This window comes from Typopeltis vanoorti, chromosome 2 (genome assembly GCF_054136105.1).
Source record: "Typopeltis vanoorti isolate ZY-2024b chromosome 2, IOZ_Tvanoo_1.0, whole genome shotgun sequence".
In the NCBI taxonomy this organism is placed as follows: domain Eukaryota; kingdom Metazoa; phylum Arthropoda; class Arachnida; order Uropygi; family Thelyphonidae; genus Typopeltis; species Typopeltis vanoorti.
Window position 1 is genome coordinate 56,543,496 of NC_143550.1, and position 25,324 is coordinate 56,568,819.

At 36.5% G+C, this 25,324-nt stretch overlaps 1 protein-coding gene across 1 annotated transcript in view; it reads right to left on the reverse strand.

Annotated features, from left to right (window-relative positions):
• PMP34 (Peroxisomal Membrane Protein 34) overlaps positions 1-25,324 on the reverse strand; it is a 178,530-nt gene that overhangs the window by 46,802 nt on the left and 106,404 nt on the right. The window contains exon 6 of the mRNA XM_090405144.1: positions 1,837-1,985. Within this exon, the coding sequence (XP_090261270.1) occupies positions 1,837-1,985 (149 nt within the window). The remainder of the gene's footprint in view (positions 1-1,836; positions 1,986-25,324) is intronic.

Consider the following 25,324-nt stretch of genomic DNA (forward strand, 5'->3'; position numbering starts at 1 on the left):
TGTATTCTTATTGGTTAAACCAAAATAAAAAATGATGGTACAACATGCTGCTCTCCTAATTTCAATAAATACTCTAATCTCTAATTCTTTATCTATTATTATGTGACACCTCCAGGGAGTTCAAAGACTCATCAAAAGAGGGCACCCACTCTACAACTTTCCACCACGAACTACAACAAACCACAACTACCTTCATCATCTACACCAATGCCATCCACCACTAGCATTTCCACAGACAATCACAAAAATCCATGCCCACAGCAGGATTCGAACCTGCAGCCATTTGGTTGGAGAGCAGATATGCTAACCACTCAGCCAACCAGGCTGGCATAAAAGTTAATTTTCTACAGTTGCATTATCCAAACAGTGAGCTTATCTTCTATGGAGACTTTTATGAACACTGAAGTTTTAATTTGAATTATGAACACAGTGTTCATAATTCAAATGTCTTCCTTCTTTAACTTCAGATCTAACTGGAAGAGATTCTTAATTAGCTCTCCATTCAAATATATTTTTGATGTCAGTTCTCCGCTTGCTAACTCCAACCATAAATTCCACGTTTACTTTTCTACATATCAATCTTTACTCCAAGAATTTCATTCAGCCTTGTATCCTGTGGCAATATAATGGGTGTAATGGGATGACCTCAATATTACTATGCTGCCTTTTTGTAGTGTGATTATTGTTTCCTGCTCTCCTGATCCATTAACACTGTTCCAAAGGAATAACTGAAAAACTCCAATGCCTATTCAAAACTGTGTTTTTCAATAAGTGTGCCAAAACAGACAGTCTTAAGATAAAAACTAAGCATCCCAAATGATTCAAGCAAAAAAAACTTGCCTCTTGCTCAAATGACAGTTAACTGAGCTTTCTAATCTTCTGCCTAAAGCTACTGGACACAACCAGCCTTTTCATTCTATCAACTCTCTCACATTATGCCATCACCCAAAGATAAGGGTTATCCCTTCACATTAGTTTTATTCTCCAATGCATGTGTAGACCAGAAAATATCATGCTCCATTATACTACAAACAGCTCACTGTATGCCTCTTCTGATCTTTTACCAGGTGGTACCCCCCCCCCCAAATGTGGCACATTTTCCCTCCCCAATTAACATATATATTTGTCTATTCAAATAGTCACCTATCCAACTGCATGGAAACAACTGTAACCTTAATCCTTTCCAAATTTCACATCTATAAATCTGACAGAAAAAGGATAGCTGCTTTTGAGATGTGTTACAGGAGACCTCAGGATATCATATACTAAAAGGAAGACAAATGGATGGGTACTCTTAGAAAGGACTGGTAGACTGCTTTAGGATACTGATGGAAAAAAGCTGAAATACTTTGGACACATTCAAAGAATGGAAGAACTTCTCAAAACAGTAACAGAAGATCAAGTTCTTTGAAAAAGAGGAACTTCTAGACCCTCAGTAAGATCTATGGTATGTATAGATCTTACTGATATATTGTTACTAGTCTTCAGAGAGTTGCAGCCTCTAGAAAACATAACAGGACCACCTGATGTGGCACATCACACATCAAGGAATGGAGTGACCATATGGCATCTGATGATGTCCAATGAATCTATGGATAAATGAAAGAAAGCCAACCCTACACACCTCAGGAATAGATTCTTTCTAGAAAACCTTGTGATGCTAAGTGAAGAAAAATTTTGCTCAGAACTATGTTTGCTTTTAACTTGAAAAGATAGCAAAAAATTTTATTCAAAGAGCTAAAATTAGTATATTTTTCAAGCTTGAAGGTGTTTCAAGGTTACTGTCTAAGTTTATTCATTTACCTTTAACTGCCAAAGAGCAAAACTAATAAATACCTTTGAATTTAATGCAGCAGCAGCTCTTCGTTTCAAAGATTCATAAACCATGAACTGCACAGCAGGATTAGATACTAGCATTAAAGAAGGTAGAGTTCCACTCCACAAAGTCTGCCATCCTTCTGTCTTGATAATTTTGGAAAATGCATCTGTTAATAGTTTCAGTATCAATATTAGGTTCCTTGATACAGCTAAAAAGTAACCTAGTTTTTTTTTTTTATTAGATTATTAAATCGTCATTTAAATGTATTAATAATTTATGTTCTTAATATAAATTTTGGAATAAATAAACTATTAAATACTTTCTGATGATGACCTCAATACAGGGGTCGAAACGCCAATTGTTATTTTATTAATAATAAGTAAAATAATCATTTCAACATGTGTGTTTTGTGTCCCAAAATTTGTAAATATGAATGCTGATCACCGTGTAACCTTAAAAGAAAGAGCTAACTCTGTCATGTACAGTGCATCATGATACCTTTCATAAACAACAGAAATGTAAACAATTCCACTCTACACAATTTCAATGTGTGTGGTAAATAAAGCAGTTATATAAGCTCACTGCTTAAGTACTGTGCAGTAATTTTCATTAAACCAGTTCTTGAACTGGTTTAATGAAATTATAACATTTCCTCTCTGGCATGATGAAATTTGATATATAGGATCACTATTAAAATTTGGCTAGTCATTTCATGAACTGGGCCCTTTAATTTTCAAAATTAAGAAATACAAAACTAGGTCCAAAATACATAAGTCAAAAATGACTTGCATTTAAATATTGTGAAAATAAATGTCTTTAAACAAAAATGTGATTACAAAATGCATTTTTATGATTATCTATACTAGTGGCGTCTGTTGATTTTTAAAAAAATCTACTTCTCCAATACTTATCCATCTGCAAATGACTTTTATCGTAACAAAAAATAATCTTGCTGCCATTCTGCATGACAATGATGTACGTTGTTCTTTTTGGTGTTGTCCATGATATTAAAAAAAAAAAAAGTAATTATTTAAGAAAATATAAATTTATTCATATAACCAACATACATTGTGCTTTCCTAATAGGTAAATGCAAAACACAAGCTACTGTGTGTGTTTGCATTACTGTTATAACTACTACTAACTAGTGCATATGCACATTGTTGTTTTCATAAATGTTGAATAGTGAAAGGTGGAAAAGGGCTGCATGCAATAAGTATCATATTATCTGGGTATGCGAGTTGTGAATCCATTAAATGGAGTCATTCAAACAAAATTATTTCTAAGAATGGATGTACTTTTAGTAATGTTATTAGAATGCAAGCCACATCTTGCTTTGTTTTTTACCATTACCAATTTTTTAACAAAGTGTGTTCTTAATAATTGCCGTCTTAAGAGGAATCAAATATACTTTTGGTGATAAACTAAAAATCTTTACATGATCAATGTCATGGACTCAACTGATCTATACCATTTCTTTACTTCTTTTTTTTTTTTTTTTTTTTTTGTTATATGGAGCTCAATTTTAAAGTAATCTACCAAAAATATAAAAAAGAAGTCTACACACAAAAAGGAAACATTTACTTCTACTGATTAGAGGCTTTCTGTAGATTGCAGAGATGGACATCTCTATAAAAGATATACAGTAATCCCTCGATTAGTGCGTCATTTTTTTTCGATACCCAAATTTGATTAGTGCGCCAATATACATCCTAAAGATAAATGCTACAGATTTTAAAAATTTTCTATCTATATATTTTTATGGCTAACTATTTAAAAAGGGGGTGCTTAAGGGTCAAAGCTGTATAACTGAGAGGAGACCTCCACATAGCCTTTAAAGGAATGCGGAGAACCGACCAGGGCTTCTGACCTAATGTCCAATCCTCACCTTCTCGTGGTGCACCCTGTTGGGTATCTACTTTGATACTGAACGAACGAGGATGGGCTGGCAATTTGGGATTTAGCCGACCAAATTGTATTCTTATTGGTTAAACCAAAATAAAAAATGATGGTACAACATGACAAAATTTCTTGCCGGCTGGGGCGTCGCCCGGTTAAACAAGGCCCCAGTTGTTTTCGCCAGGGAACCAGGGCGAACAGCGAAAAGTCAGCTACTGGAACAAATCTGAAAACAAACCCCAACTCAACATCACCAGAGTTAAAGATCGGTACTATCAACGTAAGAAGCCTGAATGGCAAAGAAATGGAGCTAGCTGAGGAATTAGATAAGTACCAGATCGACATAATAGGGGTGACTGAAACAAAAAAGACCAAAACTGGTGAGATCTTTCTGAGCAATAAATACAAAATGTTATATTCAGGCAATAACAATCAAGGAAAAGAAGGAGTAGCCATAGTATTCAACACTAAATACGAGGTTAATCTTCTTGAATGGCAGTCAGTCTCAAGTAGAGTAATGTGGGCAAATATGAGAATGGGGAACTGGACAATGAGACTTATTTGTGCCTATGGTCCCACAGAAGGTTCTACTAAGGTAGAAGTGGAGGAATTTTTTGAGGCTTTAGAAAAAGCAACTGACACAATGAAAAAGGAAAAGTTGGTCCTTGTTGGGGATCTAAATAGTAGAGTAGGAAATGATTGTGAGACATACAAAAATATTTTGGGAAAATTTGGAGAAAAGAGCAAAGCTAATAATAATGGCAAATATCTGTTGGATTTCTGCTCAGGACATGGACTGGTTATTACTAACACCATGTTCCAACATAAAAATGTGCACAAATTCACATGGAGAGAAGAGGCTAGGAATAAGAAAAGTCTCATTGACTATGTTATTGTTGATAGTGATGTTTTCTCCCTGGTGCAGGACACCAGAGTGTACAGAGGATTTGAAATTGGAAGTGATCACTATTTAGTCTTGAGCAGGATAAAATTGAATTTCATATTGAAAAGAATAACATGTAAGAAAGTTTTAAAGCGAATAAAAGTTGAGCAGCTCTCAGATGTAAACTGTAGACTAAAATATAGAAATATTATTGAAAAGAAAATGAAAGAGTTTGAGAACAGGAATCAAACCTTGGAGATTCAGTGGCAAACTCTGAAGGAAACATTGATTGATTCTGCCAGAGAGGCATGTGGTGAGGTTGTGTGCAAAGATAAAAAAATCAGAACTCCCTGGTGGACACAGGAAGTTAAAGAGGCAGTGAAGGAAAAGAAGAAAGCATATCAAAAGTTCCTGGCAAATAAGTCAGCTTTTACTCTTACAGAATACAGAGACAAATGTAAGAAAGCTAAACAGTGTGTAAAACTAGCTAAACAAAAGTCATGGGAGGACTTTGGCAAGAATATAGAAAATAAATATCAAGAAGGTGGCAAAATATTCTGGAGGTTGTTGAAGAAGCTTAGGAATGGAGGAAAGAGTGCTGTAAAAGGAATTAGAGATGATAAAGGTGAAATGAAAACAGGAGAAAAAGATATCCTTGAAGTATGGAGTAATTACTTTGAAAAACTGCTAAATGAAACAAGCAGTGATGACAGCACAGTGATAAAAAACACTGACCAGGCATGCAGTCAGGAATACATATCCATACTTGAAGTAGAAAAAGCCATCAAATGCTTGAAATGTGGAAAGGCAGCAGGAGTAGATGATATTCGACCAGAAATGCTGAAGTATGGTGGTATAAGAGTCTTACAGTGGCTGCACTGCATAGTTCAGAAAGCCTGGACAGAGGGACAAATTCCCGATGATTGGAGTAGAGCTCTCATAGTACCCATATATAAAAAGGGAAATAAAACTGAATGTGAGAATTACAGAGGTATTTCCCTACTGGTGTTCCTGGCAAGATCTATGCAAGTATACTTGAGAAACGGTTGAGAAGAACTGTGGAAGAAAAGCTTGGTGAAGAACAAGCTGGATTCAGGCCAAATAGAGGCTGTCAGGATCAGATCTTCACTTTACGACAAATAGTCGAGAAAGCATGGGAATATAACAAAGATCTATATTTAAGTTTTGTCGATTTGGAAAAGGCATATGACAAGGTGCCAAGAGAGAAGCTATTCAATACGCTGCAGTTATATGGTGTCAATGGGGCATTATATCAAGCAATACTTAGTCTTTATTTGAGTTGTGAGTCAGCAGTTAGAATTGAAGGAAGTACAGGAAGATGGTTTAATGTTAAATCTGGTGTGAGACAAGGATGTACATTATCCCCTCTGTTATTCATTATCTATATGGATCACATTATGAAGGAATGTGGTATTAAACCTGATATCAAAATTGGAGATGTTAATGTCAGCTCTTTGCTTTATGCGGATGATGTTATACTTCTAAATAAATCCGCTACAAGTCTGCAAGATTCTCTGACTAAATTGAATAGCTGTTGTAATAGATATGGTATGAAGGTCAGCAATAAAAAGACAAAGACAATGAAAATAGGCAGAATCATTGAAAATGTCAACTGTATTGTGAATGGAGAACCTGTGGAACAAGTAAAACATTTCAGCTACTTAGGCACAATTTTTACTGAAGATGGTAAACTAAATATAGAAATAGACAACAGAATCAGCAAAGCTGGTATCGTGGGAAGTCAATTGAATAAATTCATATGGAATAAGAAAGAAATTAGTCGGAACACTAAATTAGCTGTATACAAGACTGTGTTCAAACCAATTTTAACTTATGGATCTGAGAGCTGGGTCAGAAGTAAAACACTTGACCAAAGACTAGAGACCGCAGATATGAGAGTCCTGAGAAAGATTAGAGGCGTGAACAGATGGCATCAATGGCAATATCATATTAAAAATGAGGATATTAGGAAAGAACTTGACATTGTCAGCATCCAGGAATGCATTAGCAGAGCTAATCTCAGATGGTATGGTCACTTAAATAGAATGGGAGAGGAAAGATTAGCAAAACAAGTGTTCTCTGCCAGGTTGGCAGGAAAACGACCCAGAGGAAGACCAAGATATAGGGGATTGATACGGTACAAAGTGCCTTAGACGATAGAAATATAAGATCTGATAATGTTGGAGTCTTGACAAGTAACAGACTGATTTGGAGGAAAATTGTAGATAGGAAGTTAGTAATGATGTAATTTTTTCATGTAGTACTGTCATATCCTGTACACCCCTTGAGGGTACATGGCAGGAATTTGATGATGATGAACTATTTAAAAAAATCACTCACCAGAATGAAATAATTTAGTTACCGATTTAAAACATTTTACAAAGTTATTTTTAATGGCATACTACACTACTTCCACGTACACTATGTTCCAAATTTTTACTGCCCACAGATTCGAGACCCTTCGACACTTCTGCGCATGTCACAAAAAGGAGAATCCATTCCAATAATAGGGTAATCAATCCATCTTCTGGGATGAGATGTTTATTATTACACATCGGAAAATTAACTTCTTTTATGATCATTGTAGTTTTTAAAGTGGTAACTATTTTGCTTGTATAACAGTTGGAAAATATTATCTATAAAGCTAAATTTAGATGCACAGCGGGAAGATATTGAAGAATTTCTAAATCACATAGGGAATTGAACAATGTAGATCCGAATATAAATTAAATTATACTTAATAAATATCTCCAATATTTCGGCAACGTCACGTGCACGCAGGCACTACAACACAGTAATTGATTCTCGTAGACAGGCTTATACGTTGGTAATGCATTTCTAAATAACTTAGGGAATTGAAACAACGTAGATTAGAATATAAATTAAATTATACTTTAATAAATATCTCCGATATTTTGGCAACATCACATTGCCATTTTCAAAAGGAACTTACAAAAAAGGCACGTGCACGCAGGCACTACAACACAATAACTGAGAATGAAGATATGAAGCTATCATTCTCCTAGAAGTCCTGATGGTGCCCTCTAGCAGGCTAAGTAGGTGTTCTTAGCCGTTGGGCTGAAGGTCTGCTGATGTATGCCTCCCAAATTTGGGGCAGTCGCATACAACCAAATTTGTTGAGGTTTGGAGAGTTTCTTAGGGCTGAGGCTGATTCCATAAATAGTCTTTCGAATTTGTATTTGCTACGGTGTATTACTGTAGCTTTCTTCCACCGTATTCTGTGGCGTGTATCCAGAGCATGGTCTGCAAGACCAGAATGGCTGTACTTGTGAAACCGGATGTAGTCCTTGTGTTCAGAAATTCTGATATTCGCTGTCCTGCATGTTTGGCCAAAGTATGACAGTTTACAAGTGCAAGGGATCTGGTATACACTAGGTAGGTCTAGGGGAAGTGGTTGGTCTTTGGTGGAGCGGATAAGGGATGCCAATTTTCTGTAAGGCCTGTAACAGGAGGTGACGTCATGTTTTTTTAAAATTTTGGTAATTTTTTCCGAGGTGCCTCGGATGTAGGGAATGGTGATGGATTTAGAGTAATCTTTGTTGTGGAGGGGGGGGGGGGCTGTGGTTTGTAGGTTTTAATATTTTTTGGATTATTTTTTTTTTTGGGGGGGGGGGGGTAGCCATTGGCTGAGAAAGTGTTGAGGATGTGATTTAGTTCAGTGTTTAGGGCCATGTCGTTAGAACAGATTAGTTTAGCCCTGTTGTATAGTGTTTTCACCACTCCATATTCGTGTGTAGAGGCTTAAGTGCTGTGAGGACATCATGTTGGAGGCTTAATGGATTTTTTTACAACACTCAAAAAGAATTAAAATAGAATTTAATACTTCCTATATTTCGTCCTAGTCACTAGGACATCTATGGGGATTACAAAAACAGTTAATGTAACATACACACAAATAATAAACAATACTGAGCCCAACCACGTGGGTGACACTAAAGTCCTATCTAGTTGGAGCGCCCTCTAAGGGCAGTAGTAGGTGGCCTGGAATATAAGTGGGACCTCTGGTGATGAGTGTTTCCCAAATCTTCGGAAGCTTAATACAACCGTAGTTATTCAGATTTAGTTGGTTTTTGAGAGCTGTTGCTGCTTCCAGGAAAAGTCTATCTTTCTTGAATTTGCTGTGGTGGAGCATGGTGATTTTCTTCCAAGATACCCTGTGGGTGGTATCCAAAACATGGTCAGCCAAGCCTGAATGGCCATAGTTGTGTTTGCAGATGTAAGACATGTTCCTCAAAGCGGATGGATGCTGATCTGCCTGTCTGTCCAAAGTACGCCAGCTTACAGGAACAGGGTACTTTGTAAACTCCAGGCAGAGAGAGAGGAGGGAGCTGATCTTTCATAGAACGGATAAGGGTAGCAAGTTTGCGGTGGGGCTTCAATGCTGTGTGTAGGTTGTACGTTTTAAAATCTTGGCTATTTTTTCAGATGTGCCACTGATGAAGGCACCTCTGAAAAAATAGCCAAGATTTTAAAACGTACAACCTATTCTGTATTCTGTGGCATGTATCCATAGCATGGTCTGCAAGACCAGAATGGCTGTACTTGTGAAACCGGACCATGCTCTGGATACATGCCACAGAATATGGTGGAAGAAAGCTACAGTAATACACCGTAGCAAATACAAATTCGAAAGACTATTTATGGAATCAGCCTCAGCCCTAAGAAACTCCCCAAACCTCAACAAATTTGGTTGTATGCGACTGCCCCAAATTTGGGATGCATGCATCAGCAGACCTTTAGCCCAACGGCCAAGAACACCTACTTAGCCTGCTAGAGGGCACCATCAGGACTTCTAGGAGAACGATAGCTTCATATCTTCATTCTCAGTTACTGTGTTGTAATGCCTGCGTGCACGTGCCTTTTTTGTAAGTTCCTTTTGAAAATGGCAATGTGACGTTGCCGAAATATCGGAGATATTTATTAAAGTATAATTTAATTTATATTCGGATCTACGTTATTCAATTCCCTAAGTGATTTAGAAATGCATAACCAACGTATAAGCCTGTCTACGAGAATACCGAAGAATATGAAGAAAATTTAACCACTGATAGTTAGCCAAACGAGATTTCACGGAAACAATTTGAAAATATTTTTCGTGCAATCGAAGTTTTTAAGCAGCAATGCTTAGAGGCTAACCCCGATGAAGAGAGAAGCAGTAAAATTTGCAGAAAAGTATAAGAGGCAATAGGGCCATACCATCGGTTGTATGAAAAAAAGAAACAAAATGCCCGCCAAACTACGTTAGCATAATTCTTTGTTAAGAAGTAGAATAATAAATTTATATTCTGTATATGTTTTATTGTCTTTCAGCTTCATGGTTTTCCTTTAACTAGGACCTGAGACATACCTTAATTCTTTTATAAAAAAATTAAGGTTTAAAAAAGAAATTTTAAGAATGAATTATACTTTTTCCAATAGGTTATTACATTCGATTAGTGTAGCGGCATTTTGTTTCTTTTTTTCATACAACCGACGGTATGGCCCTATTGCCTCTTATACTCGATTAATGCACCTGTTTTATAAAACGCATTAGGGGCACAAATCGAGGGATTGCTGTATTATTACGAAAACAAATACAGGCAGCCACTGATGGTAGGAAAGTGACAGAAGTAGAAGAAATAGTTGAGTTGCTGAGTGATCACTTTGCAAGGGCGTATCATCCAGGTGGAGATTTTGCAATTACTGATGTGAGATTTGAGGTACATGAACAGGAAGTGCTCAGCATATTGAAAAATATTAACTGTCAATACAGTGGTGGTGAGACTGGATGGCATGTTGTTCCCAAGTGCCACATTAACATGCAAGAGAAATGGTGCTATTTCTGATTAAATGTTTAATCTAAGTCTTGGCTTTGACAAGGTTCCAAAAAAATGAAAAGACTGCAGGATTGTTCTATTACATAAAGGCAGCTCCAAGACAGAAGTGGCAAATTACAGACCAATTAATATCTCTGGAGTGGCAGTTAAAATATTGGAAAAGTTAGTTAAAGATAAAATCCAGCAATGCATGGACATGAATACAATACTCAATGGTAGGAAGCACATCTTTGTTAAGGGTAGAGCCTGACATTGATATTTTATAACCTCAAGGACTGCTTGTGGTCATACTGTGCAATTAAATGATCTTACAGTATACAAGTTAAAAAAACAGCAAAAATGGCATACATGGATATAGATAAGAATGCATATAAATTTAAAAAAAAGAAAGGTGCACCAAAACAAGTATAAAAAGGATGGATAAAAAGCAAGTGTAAAATTATCTATGAAAATGTAGTATAAAAAGTTTATAAAACAACATGAACGACAACAAAGAAAAAGGTATTATAAGGGTAGTTAAATTATAAGTTAGTTAAAGATAAAATCCAGCAATGCATGGACATGAATACAATACTCAATGGTAGGAAGCACATCTTTGTTAAGGGTAGAGCCTGACATTGATATTTTATAACCTCAAGGACTGCTTGTGGTCATACTGTGCAATTAAATGATCTTACAGTATACAAGTTAAAAAAACAGCAAAAATGGCATACATGGATATAGATAAGAATGCATATAAATTTAAAAAAAAGAAAGGTGCACCAAAACAAGTATAAAAAGTTTATAAAACAACATGAACGACAACAAAGAAAAAGGTATTATAAGGGTATATACAAGAAACAAACAAAAAAAATACGTTTCTTGTATAAAAATGCTTACAATAATGTGAACCATCTATATATAGTAAACGACATTAATAATTATTATTATTATTCAGGCCTCCATGGAGTCAAAAGACTCATCGCGGGAGGGCCTTTCTCAGAAACACAAGTCTATCAAGACTCATCGAGGGAGGTCCCTCCTAGGAAACACAAAGTCTATCATACCACTCCTTAAATGCATTAACTGTTCTTGCTCTCACCACTCCATCAGGCAATGCATTCCATGGTTCAACCACCCTCCATGCAAAGAAACCACTCCTCCTCCTCTCTCTCACAGTTTCCAGGGATGGCCCCTTGTATGATTCCTTCCTGCTGTTCAACGAAACAAAAGAACCCCCCCAGTGTCAACCCTGTAACCACCTCTCAACAGTTTAAAAGTCTCAATCATATCACCCCTCCTTCTTCTATCCACCAAACTCTGCAGTCTACACTCCTTCAGCCGATTCCCATAACTCAGATTGTACAGTTCTGACACCATCTTTGTTATCCGCCTTTGTACCCTTTCCACAGTTAATTTATCCCCTTCAAATCCTGGGGACCAAATCTGAGAACAATAGTCCAAGTGTGGTCTGATCAGGGTCTTATACAACGGAATGATAACTGTTTTATGTGTGCAGGTCAGTGTCCTTCTCATTATTGCAGCAATCCTCTGTGTTACCTTCACTACATTTGCAATATGTCCCCTAAATTTCAGGTTTCTATTAATAATCAACCCCAGATCTCTTGTCTCCCCTACTTCCTCCATAACTCCTCCCATAGGGTATGCAGCATCCCATCGATGTGTCCCAAACCTTACATTTTGCTGCATTAAACTGACACCCCCGTTTATTTGCCCATCTATCTAGCTTATTCAAATCCTCTTGCAGGGCTACCACATCTGCACTATTACTAATAACCCTTCCCAGCTTCGCATCATCCGCAAACAACTGAATATCTCCTTGCAATCCATGGACAATGTCATTGATATAAAGGTTAAACAATATAGGTCCTAGTACTGAGCCCTGTGGAACCCTCCTTGTAACCTTCTGCCTCTTTGATATTGCTCCACCATACAAAATTCTCTGATACCTATCGGACAGCCAATCCTGAATCCAGTTGACCAATCTGATATCCAGACACATGTGCTGTAACTTGAATAGCAGCTTATCGTGTGGCACCCTGTCAAATGCCTTTCCTAAGTCTAGGAAAATGGCAGTATATGCCTTTCCCTCATCCAATGCTCTTGTAACTTTATCATAAAAGACTAGTATATATTGCTAAAAGAAGAGCGCCCCTTCACAAATCCATGTTGACTCTCACAGATAAAATTACCCTCATCTGCCCAATGCTGTATACAGTCCCTCAATATTTTCTCCAAGATCTTATTAACTACTGATGACATAAAACTGGCCTATAATTAGACACTTCCCGCCTGCTACCACCCTTATGCAATGGCACTATCTAATCTTCCTTCCATTCCATGGGCACCTTTCCCGCAGCCAGACTTTCATTGAAAAGTCAGATCCAAGGCACTGTCAGTTTCTTAGCACATTCTCTCAAAACTCGTGGTGAAATATCACAGCTTTACTAACATCCAGCGTACTCAGTATGTGGAACACACTCTCCTCCTGCACCTCTAAACCTCGAACCTGCCCTATCTCTCTAGTATTAAAATTTACTCCTCCAGGATGAAACACGCCAATAAAGTGTTCATTGAACAATTCCACTGTCCTCTGCATCAATCACTCTATTCCCATTTTTATCCCACAATGTCATTTCTCCTCCTATTGACCACATAGCTAAAAAATTCCCTAGGATTTTCCTTGGATCTAAGGACCAATCTTTTCTCATATTCCAGTTTTGCCTTCCTTACCATACTAGTCACTCTCCTGGCCTGTGTCTTATATTTTTCATGCACCTTCTCTTCACCTGTCTCCTTATATCTCTTCCATAGCCTCTTTTTCGCATGCAGTTCCTATTTAATATTGTTTGTCATCCACTTTACTCCAAATTGTGTCCTCTTCTTCACTCGTGGAATACAGCTTACCATTGCTGCTAACAAATATTCCTTCACAATTTCCCAAGCACTAATGATATCGCAGCCTTCCAATTCCTCCCTCCATGATACTTCCCCAAGTTGACGTCTAAGACTATTATAATCACCTGCTTTATAATTCCACACACGTTCCCTTCTCTTTGATATTCCTGCATGTCTATTCATTTTCCAAGTCAAAACCATATGGTCATTCTCTCCAACTGGTGGGAGAGATGTCATCTCAGTTATTATCACCTCTTCTGATGCTATAACCAAATCCAGAAACTCTTGAACATCTTGTTCCCTCTGTTACATGTTGCCTAAGACATTTGTCCCTCAAGAATTCTAGAAATTCCATTCCCTTATTGCTACATTCATCTTCCTCTCCCCAGTTTATACTAGTGTAGTTAAAATCTCCCATAACAATCATTCTTCTTGCACTTGCCATGCTCAACTGTCTCAACATCTACTGGTCCCCACCCCTCTGTGCTCCTGGGTCTGTAGCAACACCCGACTAAATATCCCGTCTTGCCCACCCTCCACCTCACACCATATGCTTTCAAAATCATTAGTGTCACAGCCTTCCAAAGCCTCCACTCTTAGAGGACATAGGTCGTCACTTATCATAAACAGTACTCCACCACCACGCTTTCCCTTCCTATCCTACTGAAAAATGCTGTACCCACCAACTTTTATTCCTGTTATTATATCCTCTTCTGTCAACCACGTCTTGGTGATCCCATAGTTGAGTTGTCCATAACTGTCCATAACAATTTAAAAACAAAAGAAATTTGTTGAGTCTGATAAAATGTACCTGAATGTATAGAGCTCAGACAGATTGTGATATGGCTAAAATAAACGTCAACTAAAATAGGACAGTCAACTAAAATATGACTGAGGGTTAACCTGTAAACAGGTACAAAAGTATTGCAACAGGTATTGTTGTGTGCTTTTCTAAATCTACAAAATTAAAATAAATACTTATATTTTCGAGATTTCTTGCTTTGTCTTAAAGTAGAAATCTAATCTTAACTGGCCTATTTGGCCAAATAAGATCAGATTTTCTCTTTTTAGTCATATATGACCTGGATTCAGCTTTGTTCTAACATTGGGAAATTCCTCTTTAATTCTGACATTGTTTTATTTTCCTTTTAAAAGATGGGTGCTATGAGAGCTCTACTCCAATCATCTGGAATTCAACCAGAATTCCAACCAGTTCATCTGAATTATGCAATATAACCACTGTAAAATTTTTATATATCTCCATATTTGAGCATTTCTGGCTGATTATCATCTACTCCAGCTGCCATTCCACCTTTCAGACTTTTTGATAGCTTTTTCTACCTCAAGTATTGATATGTACTCCTGACTGCATTCCTCTTGAATACTTTCTACCATAATTCTGTCACTTCTAGCTTCATTTAACAATATTTCAAGAGTAACAGTTGGTTTGGTTGGCTGAGTGGTTACCAGATCTGCTCTCTCCAACCAACAAACCACAGGTGCAAATCCCATGTGGACATGGATGTTGGGTAGAGAATTTCACAGCCAAATCTGAAATCACTGCTCATCTTACTGGACACCTAAAAAGTGGTTTGAAGAAGTTCCATGTTTGGTCTTTAGAGCAGGGTTCTGGGTTTATATATATATATATCAAATGGAACAAATCCAAAAACATCTTCAGATGTTATGACAAACTTGAAAGAAGAATTGTGGATTCTAAGAAATTTGTCCTCAATTCAGTACATTTAACACTAGCCTTGGCTATAATCTCTCTCTGATTGTCAATGCGCTGCTATCCAACTTTGGCATTCACGTGATCATGAATGTGTGCATGTGCCCACCAATTAAGTAGTATATGGAACAGCTTCAAATGTCAATATGCTGATGTTATAATTTATAGGCTGTTCTCTTTCAATGTTTGTGTTTTTCTCTTGATCAATTGGTGAACCCGATGAAGTCTTCTAAGAAAGATGAAACTAGTTGTGCAGTTTATTTAAATAAAATATGGTGTTTCTATACTTTTTATCTCTCAGCTTCCAATCATTTAATCTACTTCAAATATATATATATATATAAATAATAAAATTAACAGGAAAAATCTATTTGTTTTTACATCACTTATCACCTCCTGATCACGGTGATAAGTGATCTTTTTGCTTCCATTTCTAAGCATTTTTTTCCCCAATGGCCTCCAGAACATTTTTTGTCACCTTCCTGATGTTTATTTTCTATATTCTTATCTAACTCTTCTGATGTCTTGAGGTTTTTAGGTGCTGAAGAAGCAACAGCTGAGATGTGTCTGAGTCAGGAAAGCTAGCAGTGAAAGTCAGTGCAAGAAGAGAAATCGGATCATGTTTTGAGATGTGGATATTATTCAGAACTAAGGTGAAAGTGAGGGCTTTATTGGTAAAAAGAGACTGTTTTGGTAGCACTGGAGTTCACAACGTTATCCTTGCCCCACTGAAGGATAGCAAGGAGATCAAATTTTGATGTTTGAAGCATCAAATAATTATAACAAAGTTTGGTGAACTTTGGTCACTGGTTAGTCTGCAGCAACCTAATCATCTGATTACACTGTGAAGTTGGTAGGCCTGTTAATATCCCTGAATATATACACCTCAGTCAGCAGATATTAAACTATTGATTGGAGGAAATTATCAAGGAATGAACCAATCCAGATAGAGGTTGAGATATGCACCTGCACAAAGTTGGCAGGTTAGTTAATTTGGATTTATGGCTGAAGCAATTCAAACTATGAGGCCAGTATGTTATGTCTGTTAACTGCATATTCTAATGGCAGGATGAAAAACCTGAGTTTTTCAGGATGAAAAACCTGAGTTTTTGAGAGGAAAAGCTTTGCCACCTCTGTAGGACTAGGTGAGAGATAAGTTTCATTACCTGTTGCAATACTATCACTTTGCTTAATGGAGTCCTGAAGGCTACAAACCATGTTGGAGTCCAAAGCAATGTCCAATCACTTCTGTCCCATTTCTGCCAACAAGTAATGTAAGCGATATCAAAATTACACTGGAAAAGAGGCTCAAAATTACTAAGGATCTAGTTTAAAACATCTTTTCCATACGAGGATGGTCTGAAAAGTTCTTGGCATTGACCATAGATGGTAACACTATCAGCAAGATTTTTTTTTCTAAGTTGGTACACCTGTCATAAGCATCCATGTGAAATTGCAAGTCATTCCATCAAGTAGTTTGTTTTATACAGCTGTCTGTATCTCTTGAAATGGATAAAATTGAGTATCGTGCAGTTATAAAATTCTTCGTAAAAGAAGGTTTAACGCCAAAAGAAATGCATTCGAAGTTCATAAAAGTTTATGGGCACTCTTCTCCTTCATTTTCGACAATTAAGAAATGGGGCTGTCGAGTTTAAACGTAGCTATACCAGCAATAGAGATGATCCACGTGAAAGATGTACAAAAAGTGTAAAAACACCAGAAATCATTGATCAAGTGCACAATATGGTATTGGATGACCGGCAAGTCAAAGTGCGTGAAATTGCTGAGACTATAGGCATTTCAAAAGAAAGTATAGGATATATTTTGCATGAAGAATTGCAAATGAAAAAGCTTTGTGCAAGATGGGTGCCATGCTTACTCAGAGCAGATTAAAGACACTCACATGAAAATCTCTAAACAGTGCTTGGAGTGTTTTAACAAGAATAAAACTGATTTTATGCATCGATTTTTTACTATGGATGAGACTTGGATTTACCATTACACACCAGAATCCAACAGCAGTCAAAACAGTGGACAGAAGCCAGTTTCAGCACCAAAGTCGGTTCCATCAGCAGGAAAGGTCATGGCATCGGTGTTTTGAGATGCTAACGGCATTTTTGTTTATTAATTATCTAGAAAGGGGTAAAAGGGTATAGCTGAAAAATCATATACTGGACTGCATTGTAATGCTCAATTTAGAAGGCTTCCAAGGTTTCAAGTGTTCTTGCTGACATTATTCTGCCAGAAAGGTTATATGCCAGTTGATCTGGTAGTCCCTGCTCAGGTCACAACTTGCAAAACAGGTGGTTGAAATTTTGCATGTGCATGATTAAGCAAAGAATTCATTACTGTGTATTCTATATCCTTTCTAACTTCTCTTACCCTAAATAATAATTTCTCTTTGCTTGAATTTCAAGAGACCACAAGATGTCACGGTGGCAGAAAACTGCTAGCATCTCATTGTCCTTAACATTATATATGAGTGGGGTACCCAAAAATAAGTGGAATTATTTTTTTAAAATAAATTTATTAAAGTTTATAGGACCATTATTCAAAATTAAGTGGATATTGAATACCACGTTATTTCTTAGCCGAATAAGAAACTCAAAGATAGGAAATCTAATCTAAGAGTTTCATGCCGAATATAGAAAACTATATAAAGATCAGCAAGTCCAAGCATAAGCCAACACCTGGTAGTGCAATGCTAGGGCAACTCGTAGTAAAGGTGGAGTAAGCTCTGATCACTGTTCTTAGTATTTTCCCATAATGTAAACACAGCTCTTAGGAGATGTATTACTGTTCCACATTAGGAGAGAAGGTCACTATCCAGATCAGTTTCGACCTTTTTTTTGCGGTCTCATCAGTGAGTAGGTAGACCAGTGGTCGATATCGACCCCCGGGGTCAATATAACATTGTTAGGTGTCAATAGAAAAATATAAGACATCATTGTATGGGTAATATTTAATTTGGTTAATTTGGATTACCTCCATCCTGAATGACAATGCAATTAAGAGTGAATTGTGGGAACAGTGATATGAATAGGACCTGTAAGATGGAGCAAGGTCATGAAAATAGTTACGGAGGCCAATCAAGTAAGCCAAAATGACGTATTTACCAATAAACGGATATCGGTGGTTCCCGCCCAGCCAGCGTGCAGGAGCGAGATTGCAACATGTGCGTGGTTGCTTATTTACTTATACTTACGTATTCGATCCCAGTCTCATTTTTTGCGCATCGACATACAAGTAAGCGTTAAAGTTCTAAAATTTATCAACATACATATTATAATTCAATGGTTATTCATTCATGAACTAAACTTATCTATGTTGAAGAGTTGAGCAGGACTGGTAGTTTTATACATCCTATAGAAATACGTGAGTAGGTATATTATTTAGACTTGTTACTTTTGCTTACTGACTTCAATTTTAATTATTTAGTTTCAACCCCAGTAACCACAATGGTAGCTTCAGATTCTAAAAAGAAATGCAGACAATATTCGTTAGAATATTTGAAACTTTGATTTATTGCTTCATTAAGAAACGAAACGCGGCCTATGTGTCTTCTTTGTGAAAAAACTTTTAGTAACGATGTAATGAAACCAGCAAAAATGAAAGTTCATCTTCAGAGAATCCATCCTGATAAGAAAGATAAAGATCTTGACTTTTTTAAAGAACTGAAAGAGAAATACACACGTCGACCAACTATAAAATCATTTATGAAAGCACCTGCTGAAGCTGACAATAAACAAGGATTAACAGCCTCCTACAATATTTCTTTTAATATAGCAAAAAAAGGAAAACCACATACAATTGCAGAGGACATTGTTATACCCGCAAATCAAAGAAATAATTGAAACCATAATGAAAAAAGATTCTGGCCCTGTTTTAAAATGCTTACCATTGAGTATGAATACCATGAAAAGATGTATTGGTGAAATCGCTGAAGATGTAGAAAAAACTATAGTATCAGAACTCAAAAATAGTAAGTTCTCCACCCAACTTGATGAATCTACATTCAATAGTTCTTCTATTCTTATGGCTTATGTAAGATATTATAGTAAAACCAGACATCAAATTATTGACGAATTTTTATTTGCAAAATATCTTGAAAGTGATGGAACAGGGTTGACAATTTTTTAGCGATTGGAGGAATATTTAAATAAGTATGATATTCCATTTACTAATATAACAGCAGTAGTCACAGATGGCACACCTGCAACGGTGGGCTGTTATCGAGGTTTCGCTGCCTTTCTGAAAGAAAAAGTTCAAAGTGTACGTACTATTCACTGTGTGTTGCACCAAAACCATTTGGTGGCAAAAACTCTCAGTGACAAACTGCATGATACTCTAAGAGTGTGTATTAAATCTATTAATCAAATTAGAACTCCTCCTCTTAAATTGCGATTGTTTGCCAAACTTTGTGAAAAAAATGAAGTATCAAACCAATTACTCTTGCATACTGAAGTAAGATGGTTATCTAGAGGTGCAAGTCTACAAAGATTTGTTGAGTTGTTCGACTCAACCCTAGAGTTTCTTACCGATGTTAATTTGTTTTTGAGTGATGAATTGAAGAGAAATAAGAATCATATTTTCTACTTGGCGGGACTTATTTTCAAAATTTAATGATGTACAGACCCGTCTACAAGGTAAAGATGTCACGATTATTCAAGTTTGGACGATTCTTTTAGGCTTCCAAACTAAATTAGCCTTATTTAAATCATCACTGTTATGAAAAGGTTTTCAGTACTTTTCGAATCTACGGCAATTGGAAGTAAAAGATGAAGACTTAGAAATATATACAAAACATCTTCAAAATTTGAGCAATGATTTTAAATTGCGCTTTGCAGATTTTGAAAACATGCACATTCCAGGTTGGGTTATCATGTCATTTTCTGCAGATATTGAAAATATCGAATGCAACTTACAAGATGAACTTATTGAATTGTCAGTTGATCTTGAAGCTAAGATGCTTTTTAAAAATAGGACTTTAAGTTACTTTTGAATGAATATAAATGTTGTAGAAAAATATCCAAAACTTTTTGAAGTGGTACTCCCCTTTTTGCTTGCATTTCCAAGCTCGTATATGGTTGAAGCTGGTTTCAGCCATGTTAATTCCATTTTAACAAAACAAAGAAATAAGCTAGATATAGAATTCCGTGCCGATTTAAGGCTGAAACTTACTAATTTTGAACCCAACATTGCTAATCTTGTCAAGGGTCACGAAGCATACCCTTCACATTGACAACGTTAGTAAATTGTATACTAAGTTAATAAAAGTATATAAAGGTATATAAAAAAATATATAGAAAACTATATAAAGATCAGCAAGTCCAAGCATAAGTGCTAGCTGATTTGAAGAGGCCAAAGGAAGACTTACCTCTTTGCAGCCTTTATATAGGACATAGATTATAGCGAAACCACGCACGCACAAATTTAAAGATTTCAAAATATTACCAGTGCCACGCTAAAGAACCATCACTAGTATCACGATGTGGTACAGGATTAACACATGATTTTGGATCGGTCACTGTTTTTGCATACGAGAGACTCCAGCAAACACAAAGCGGAATTCTGCGTTTTTCTTGCACAGCCATAGAAACATATTAAAAGTCAAGATTTAAAGTTGTAATTTAGTCGCCTTCATTTTACTTACTAGTCCATATTAAGTATGTTTTATATACTTCTAGTGTGATGTGTGTGACTCAGACGGCATTTTCATAGTATAATTCCCTGCTCATAGTTCAGTGAAATATGGGTTGGAAAACATTTCAACTATTTAAGCACAATTCCTGTAGCAAATCTATGTTGTCCATTAAAGACAATTCTACTGTCAACCCAATACATGTCTGCAAGGAGACAAGTGATGAGAGCTTAGTCCACCTTTACCACGAGTTGCCTCAGTCCTGAAGATTTCATTTTTACTTATGAAAACTTCTTCCTTATCCTTGAAAACTAAAAGAATTCATCTCTTTCATAGTTTACAGCACTTAACCTGAGGAAAGAAACCCTTACAAACTTCTGGGAGATCGAACATGGTTGGTAGTTTTCTTTTAGTTTTTCGTACTAATGTACGAAAAACTATCAAATTTCCCTTGTGAAAAGAGGGTTGGGGGGAGGAATACTAGCGGCTAGATGCCCTTGCTTGGAAATGAAAGCCAACACATGGTAGTGCAATGCTGTACCAGGTGCTCTATCTAGGTCTACCTACTCACTGATGAGATCTCAAAAAAGGTCGAAACCGGTCTCTCATAATGTAGAACAGTAATACATCTCCCAGGAGCTGTGTTCTACATTATGGGAAAATACCAAGAAGAGTGATCAGAGCTTACTCCACCTTTACTATGAGTCGCCCTAGCATTGCACTACCAGATGTTGGCTTACACTTGGACTTGCCGATCTTTATATAGTTTTCTATATTCGGCATGAAACTCTTAGATTAGATTTCCTATCTTTGAGTTTCTTATTCGGCTAAGAAATAATGTGGTATTCAATATTCACTTAATTTTGAATAATTTTACCTCGCGAAGTGAAGCCTGTTGGCTCTTATTTCAGTAATAAGTTTATAGGACCATAATTTTAGTCTACTTCAAAGCTGTCCATGTAAGTCAATGCACTTGTTCCAACATTTTTTCCACTGCGGTAAACAGTTCTGTAACTGTTAAAATGGAATACTGTTTATGGCTTCCAGCAACTTTTCTTTTACTTTGTCCACATCAGCAAATCATTGCCCTTTTATGGTTTTTTTTATCCAAGGGAATAAAAAAATAAAGTCACATGGAGAAAGACTGGGCAAGATCACGATTTTTTTTTTTTTTTGATCCTCTGTGAGCAAATGAGGCACAAATTTAGTGGACAGATTTCACTGGCAATCAATGAATAAAGATCGTCAAATGACCATTGAGCAAGTTTCTTGAGAGATGAATTTGTCATGGAGTTTGTACCAGTGAATTTTAACAGAAGATTTGGAAATGAAACATGTCCACTAAATTTGTGCCTTGTTTGCTCAAAGGTCAGCTCTAGATCATGGTTGGTCTTCAACTAACATCCACATTTTTGAAATGGGAAACCACTCATAGACCTGTGCTTTACCTAAAGTGTCATCCTTAAAGGCTTGCCAAAGCATAACAATAGTTTCAGCTGCAGTTTTACCTGAAAGAAAACAAAATTTCACTCGCACTCTGTTCCTTCTGGTCAGCCATCACAAAATCGCCAAACTTGCTTGTAAGCACTAACAAAAAAACAGAACTACAAACCAGTTCGCACAGGATGACACGTGAACATCATCCACATCACGAGTGTGCGGTTTTCTGTGCCAGACTTGCATGATGTGGTCTATGGTTTTTTCCCTTCAGTTGCAAGACTAAAAATCAAAGTTACTGGAGAAAAAATGCTGTTTGTCTTTTTGCAAAGATCGACTAAGGAACTGGCTGAAAAAAAAATCTTAAAAAAAGTTCTAGTTGGTGACTAAAATAGAATAGAACAGTCTTTCTACTAGCAGTCTAGTGTTATGGTAGCAAACATCATTTCTACACTACAGAAGCGAAAAAACAGGGTGGTTTATGCTATGTGTATAGTCTGCATGTCTTTCAACAAGAATATACACCATTCAACATAAGGACATGTCATAAAAAAATTAGCTATGAAGGCTCTGTATATGTGGCATAAAAATTAAAACTTGCATGGGTACATATAAAAATTATTTGTAAATCAAGTCTCAACAGAATCTGTTAACACAGTAACTAAGATGGAAGTTTTTTCACTTGGCTATGCTACCAATTATATATTTGGTTTAATCTTTGATCTAAGTGTAAGCAAACAAAGTTTGCACCTGAAGTATTTTCAGGACAGGGGCAACTCGTGGTAAAGGTGGAGTAAGTTCTGATCATTTGTCTTAGTATCTCCCATAATGCAAAGCACATCTCCTTGTGGACATGTATAATGCTATGCATTAAGGGAAGGGCCACTACCCAGACTGGTTTTGACTTTTATTGAGGTCTCATCAGTGGGAGCCAGACCCAGAGGTGGTGATAATAAGGTGGAAGTAATGCAGAAGTCATATCACTATATACCAGTTGCCAAAAGATGTCAACACCTTATTATTAAAATTCTCTGGATTAGAGATAGCTGACGGAAGTTTTTTCACTTGGATAAAGTATTAAACCAAAAACCAAATATATAATTGGTAGCATAGCCAAGTGAAAAAACTTCCATCAACTATCTCTAATCAGAGAATTTTAATAATAAGGTGTTGACATTTTTTGGCAACTGGTAAATGGTGATATGACTTCTGCATTACTTCCACCTTAGTATCACCACCTCTGGGTCTGCTTCCATTGATGAGACCGCAATAAAGGTCGAAACCGGTCTGGGTAGTGGCCCTTCCCTAAATGCGTAGCATTATACATGTCCACAAGGAGATGTATAATGCTATGCATTATACATCTCCTTGTGGACATGTATTCACGAGTTGCCCCAGTCCTGATAATACTTCAGGCACAAACTTTGTTTGCTTACACTTGGATAAAGGATTAAACCAAATATATATAATTGATAGTAACTAAGAATTAAACATGCTAGACAAACGGTACATCAGTGTGGAACAAATTAGCAAATTCAAAAAGACAGAATTCAAGGCAAATACAATAAGCACTTAATGTATGACAGCGAGTGCCACGTGCTAGATGGATCACATCAAATAGATAATAAATCATTTCTGATATTTACATATGATGAGAATCTCAAACTTTTGAGACAGAGAGGGGATAATCGTTCCAAATTAAATTAGGATGGTGTACAGGGATTCTAAACTGTCCTTGAAAAGACATTCATATTTTAAACTGTTTATATAGAGAAGGCAAGCATCATTCCAAAATACATACCAGAAATACCATGTTGTAAGAAATCAAACTTTTGAAGTTTAAGGTATTCACTAAAGTACTGATGCTCAATAATCCTTTTTTCCACAGAATGCAAATCTGTCCAAAGTATGTTAAATTGCTTGCTTGTTTGTTGCACACTGATGATGTACTGTTAGTTTGGTACAGAACATTGGTTTGCTAATTTTCATTAAAGTTATATAATGTGTCTAACATGTTTCACTCCCAATTGTTTGTAAATGAAATCAGAAAATGATTACACTATATGAAATATGAAACGGTTACATCTGATAGCACTATTTTTAGATGTATAACTTACTGAACAGAATTAAGCATATCACTATATAAATTTCTATTATTTATGATATTTATATAGTGATATGCTTAATTCTGTTCAGTAATGGGGGCATAAGGGTCAAAGCTGTATAACTGAGAGGAGATCTCCACATAGCCTTTAAAGGAATGCGAAGAATCGACCAGGGCTTCTGACCCAATATCCAATCCACACCTTCTCATGGAGCACCCTGGTAGGTGCACCACAAGAAGATGTGGGCTGGCAATTTGGGATTTAACCAACCAAACTATATTCTTATTTGCTTAAACCACAATATTAAATGATGGTACAACACGAGAGAACTTCATGCTGCCTGGGACGTCGCCCACTTAAACAATGCCCCGTTGCTTTCATCAGGGCGAACAGCAAAAAGTCATCTACTGGAACAAATCCTAAAACACACCCGAACTCAACATCACCAAAATTCACGATTGGTACTATCAACATAAGAAGCTTGAATAGCAAAGAAATGGAGCTGGCAGAGGAATTGGATAACTACCACATTGACATAATAGGAGTGACTGAACCAAAAAAAGTCAAAAACTGGTGAGATCTTACTGATCAATAAATACAAAATGTTATATTCAGGCAATGGCAATCAAGGAAAAGAAGGAGTAGCCATAGTATTCAACACTAAATATGAAGCTAATCTTCTTGAATGGCAGGCAATTTCAAGTAGAGTGATGTGAGCAAATATCAGAATGGGGAACTGGACAATGAGACTTATTTGTGCCTATGGTTACACAGAAGGTTCTGCTAAGGTAGAAATGGAGAAATTTTTTGAAGCTTTAGAAAAAGCAACTGACACAATGAAAAAGGAAAAGTTGGTCCTTGTTGGGGATCTAAATAGCAGAGTAGGAAATGATTATCAGACATACTAAAATATTTTGGGAAAATTTGGAGAAAAGAGCAAAGCTAATAATAATGACAAATACCAGTTGGATTTTGGCTCAGGACATGGGTTATTACTAACACAATGTTCCAACATATAAAAAGTGCAGAAATTCACATGGAGAGAAGACACAA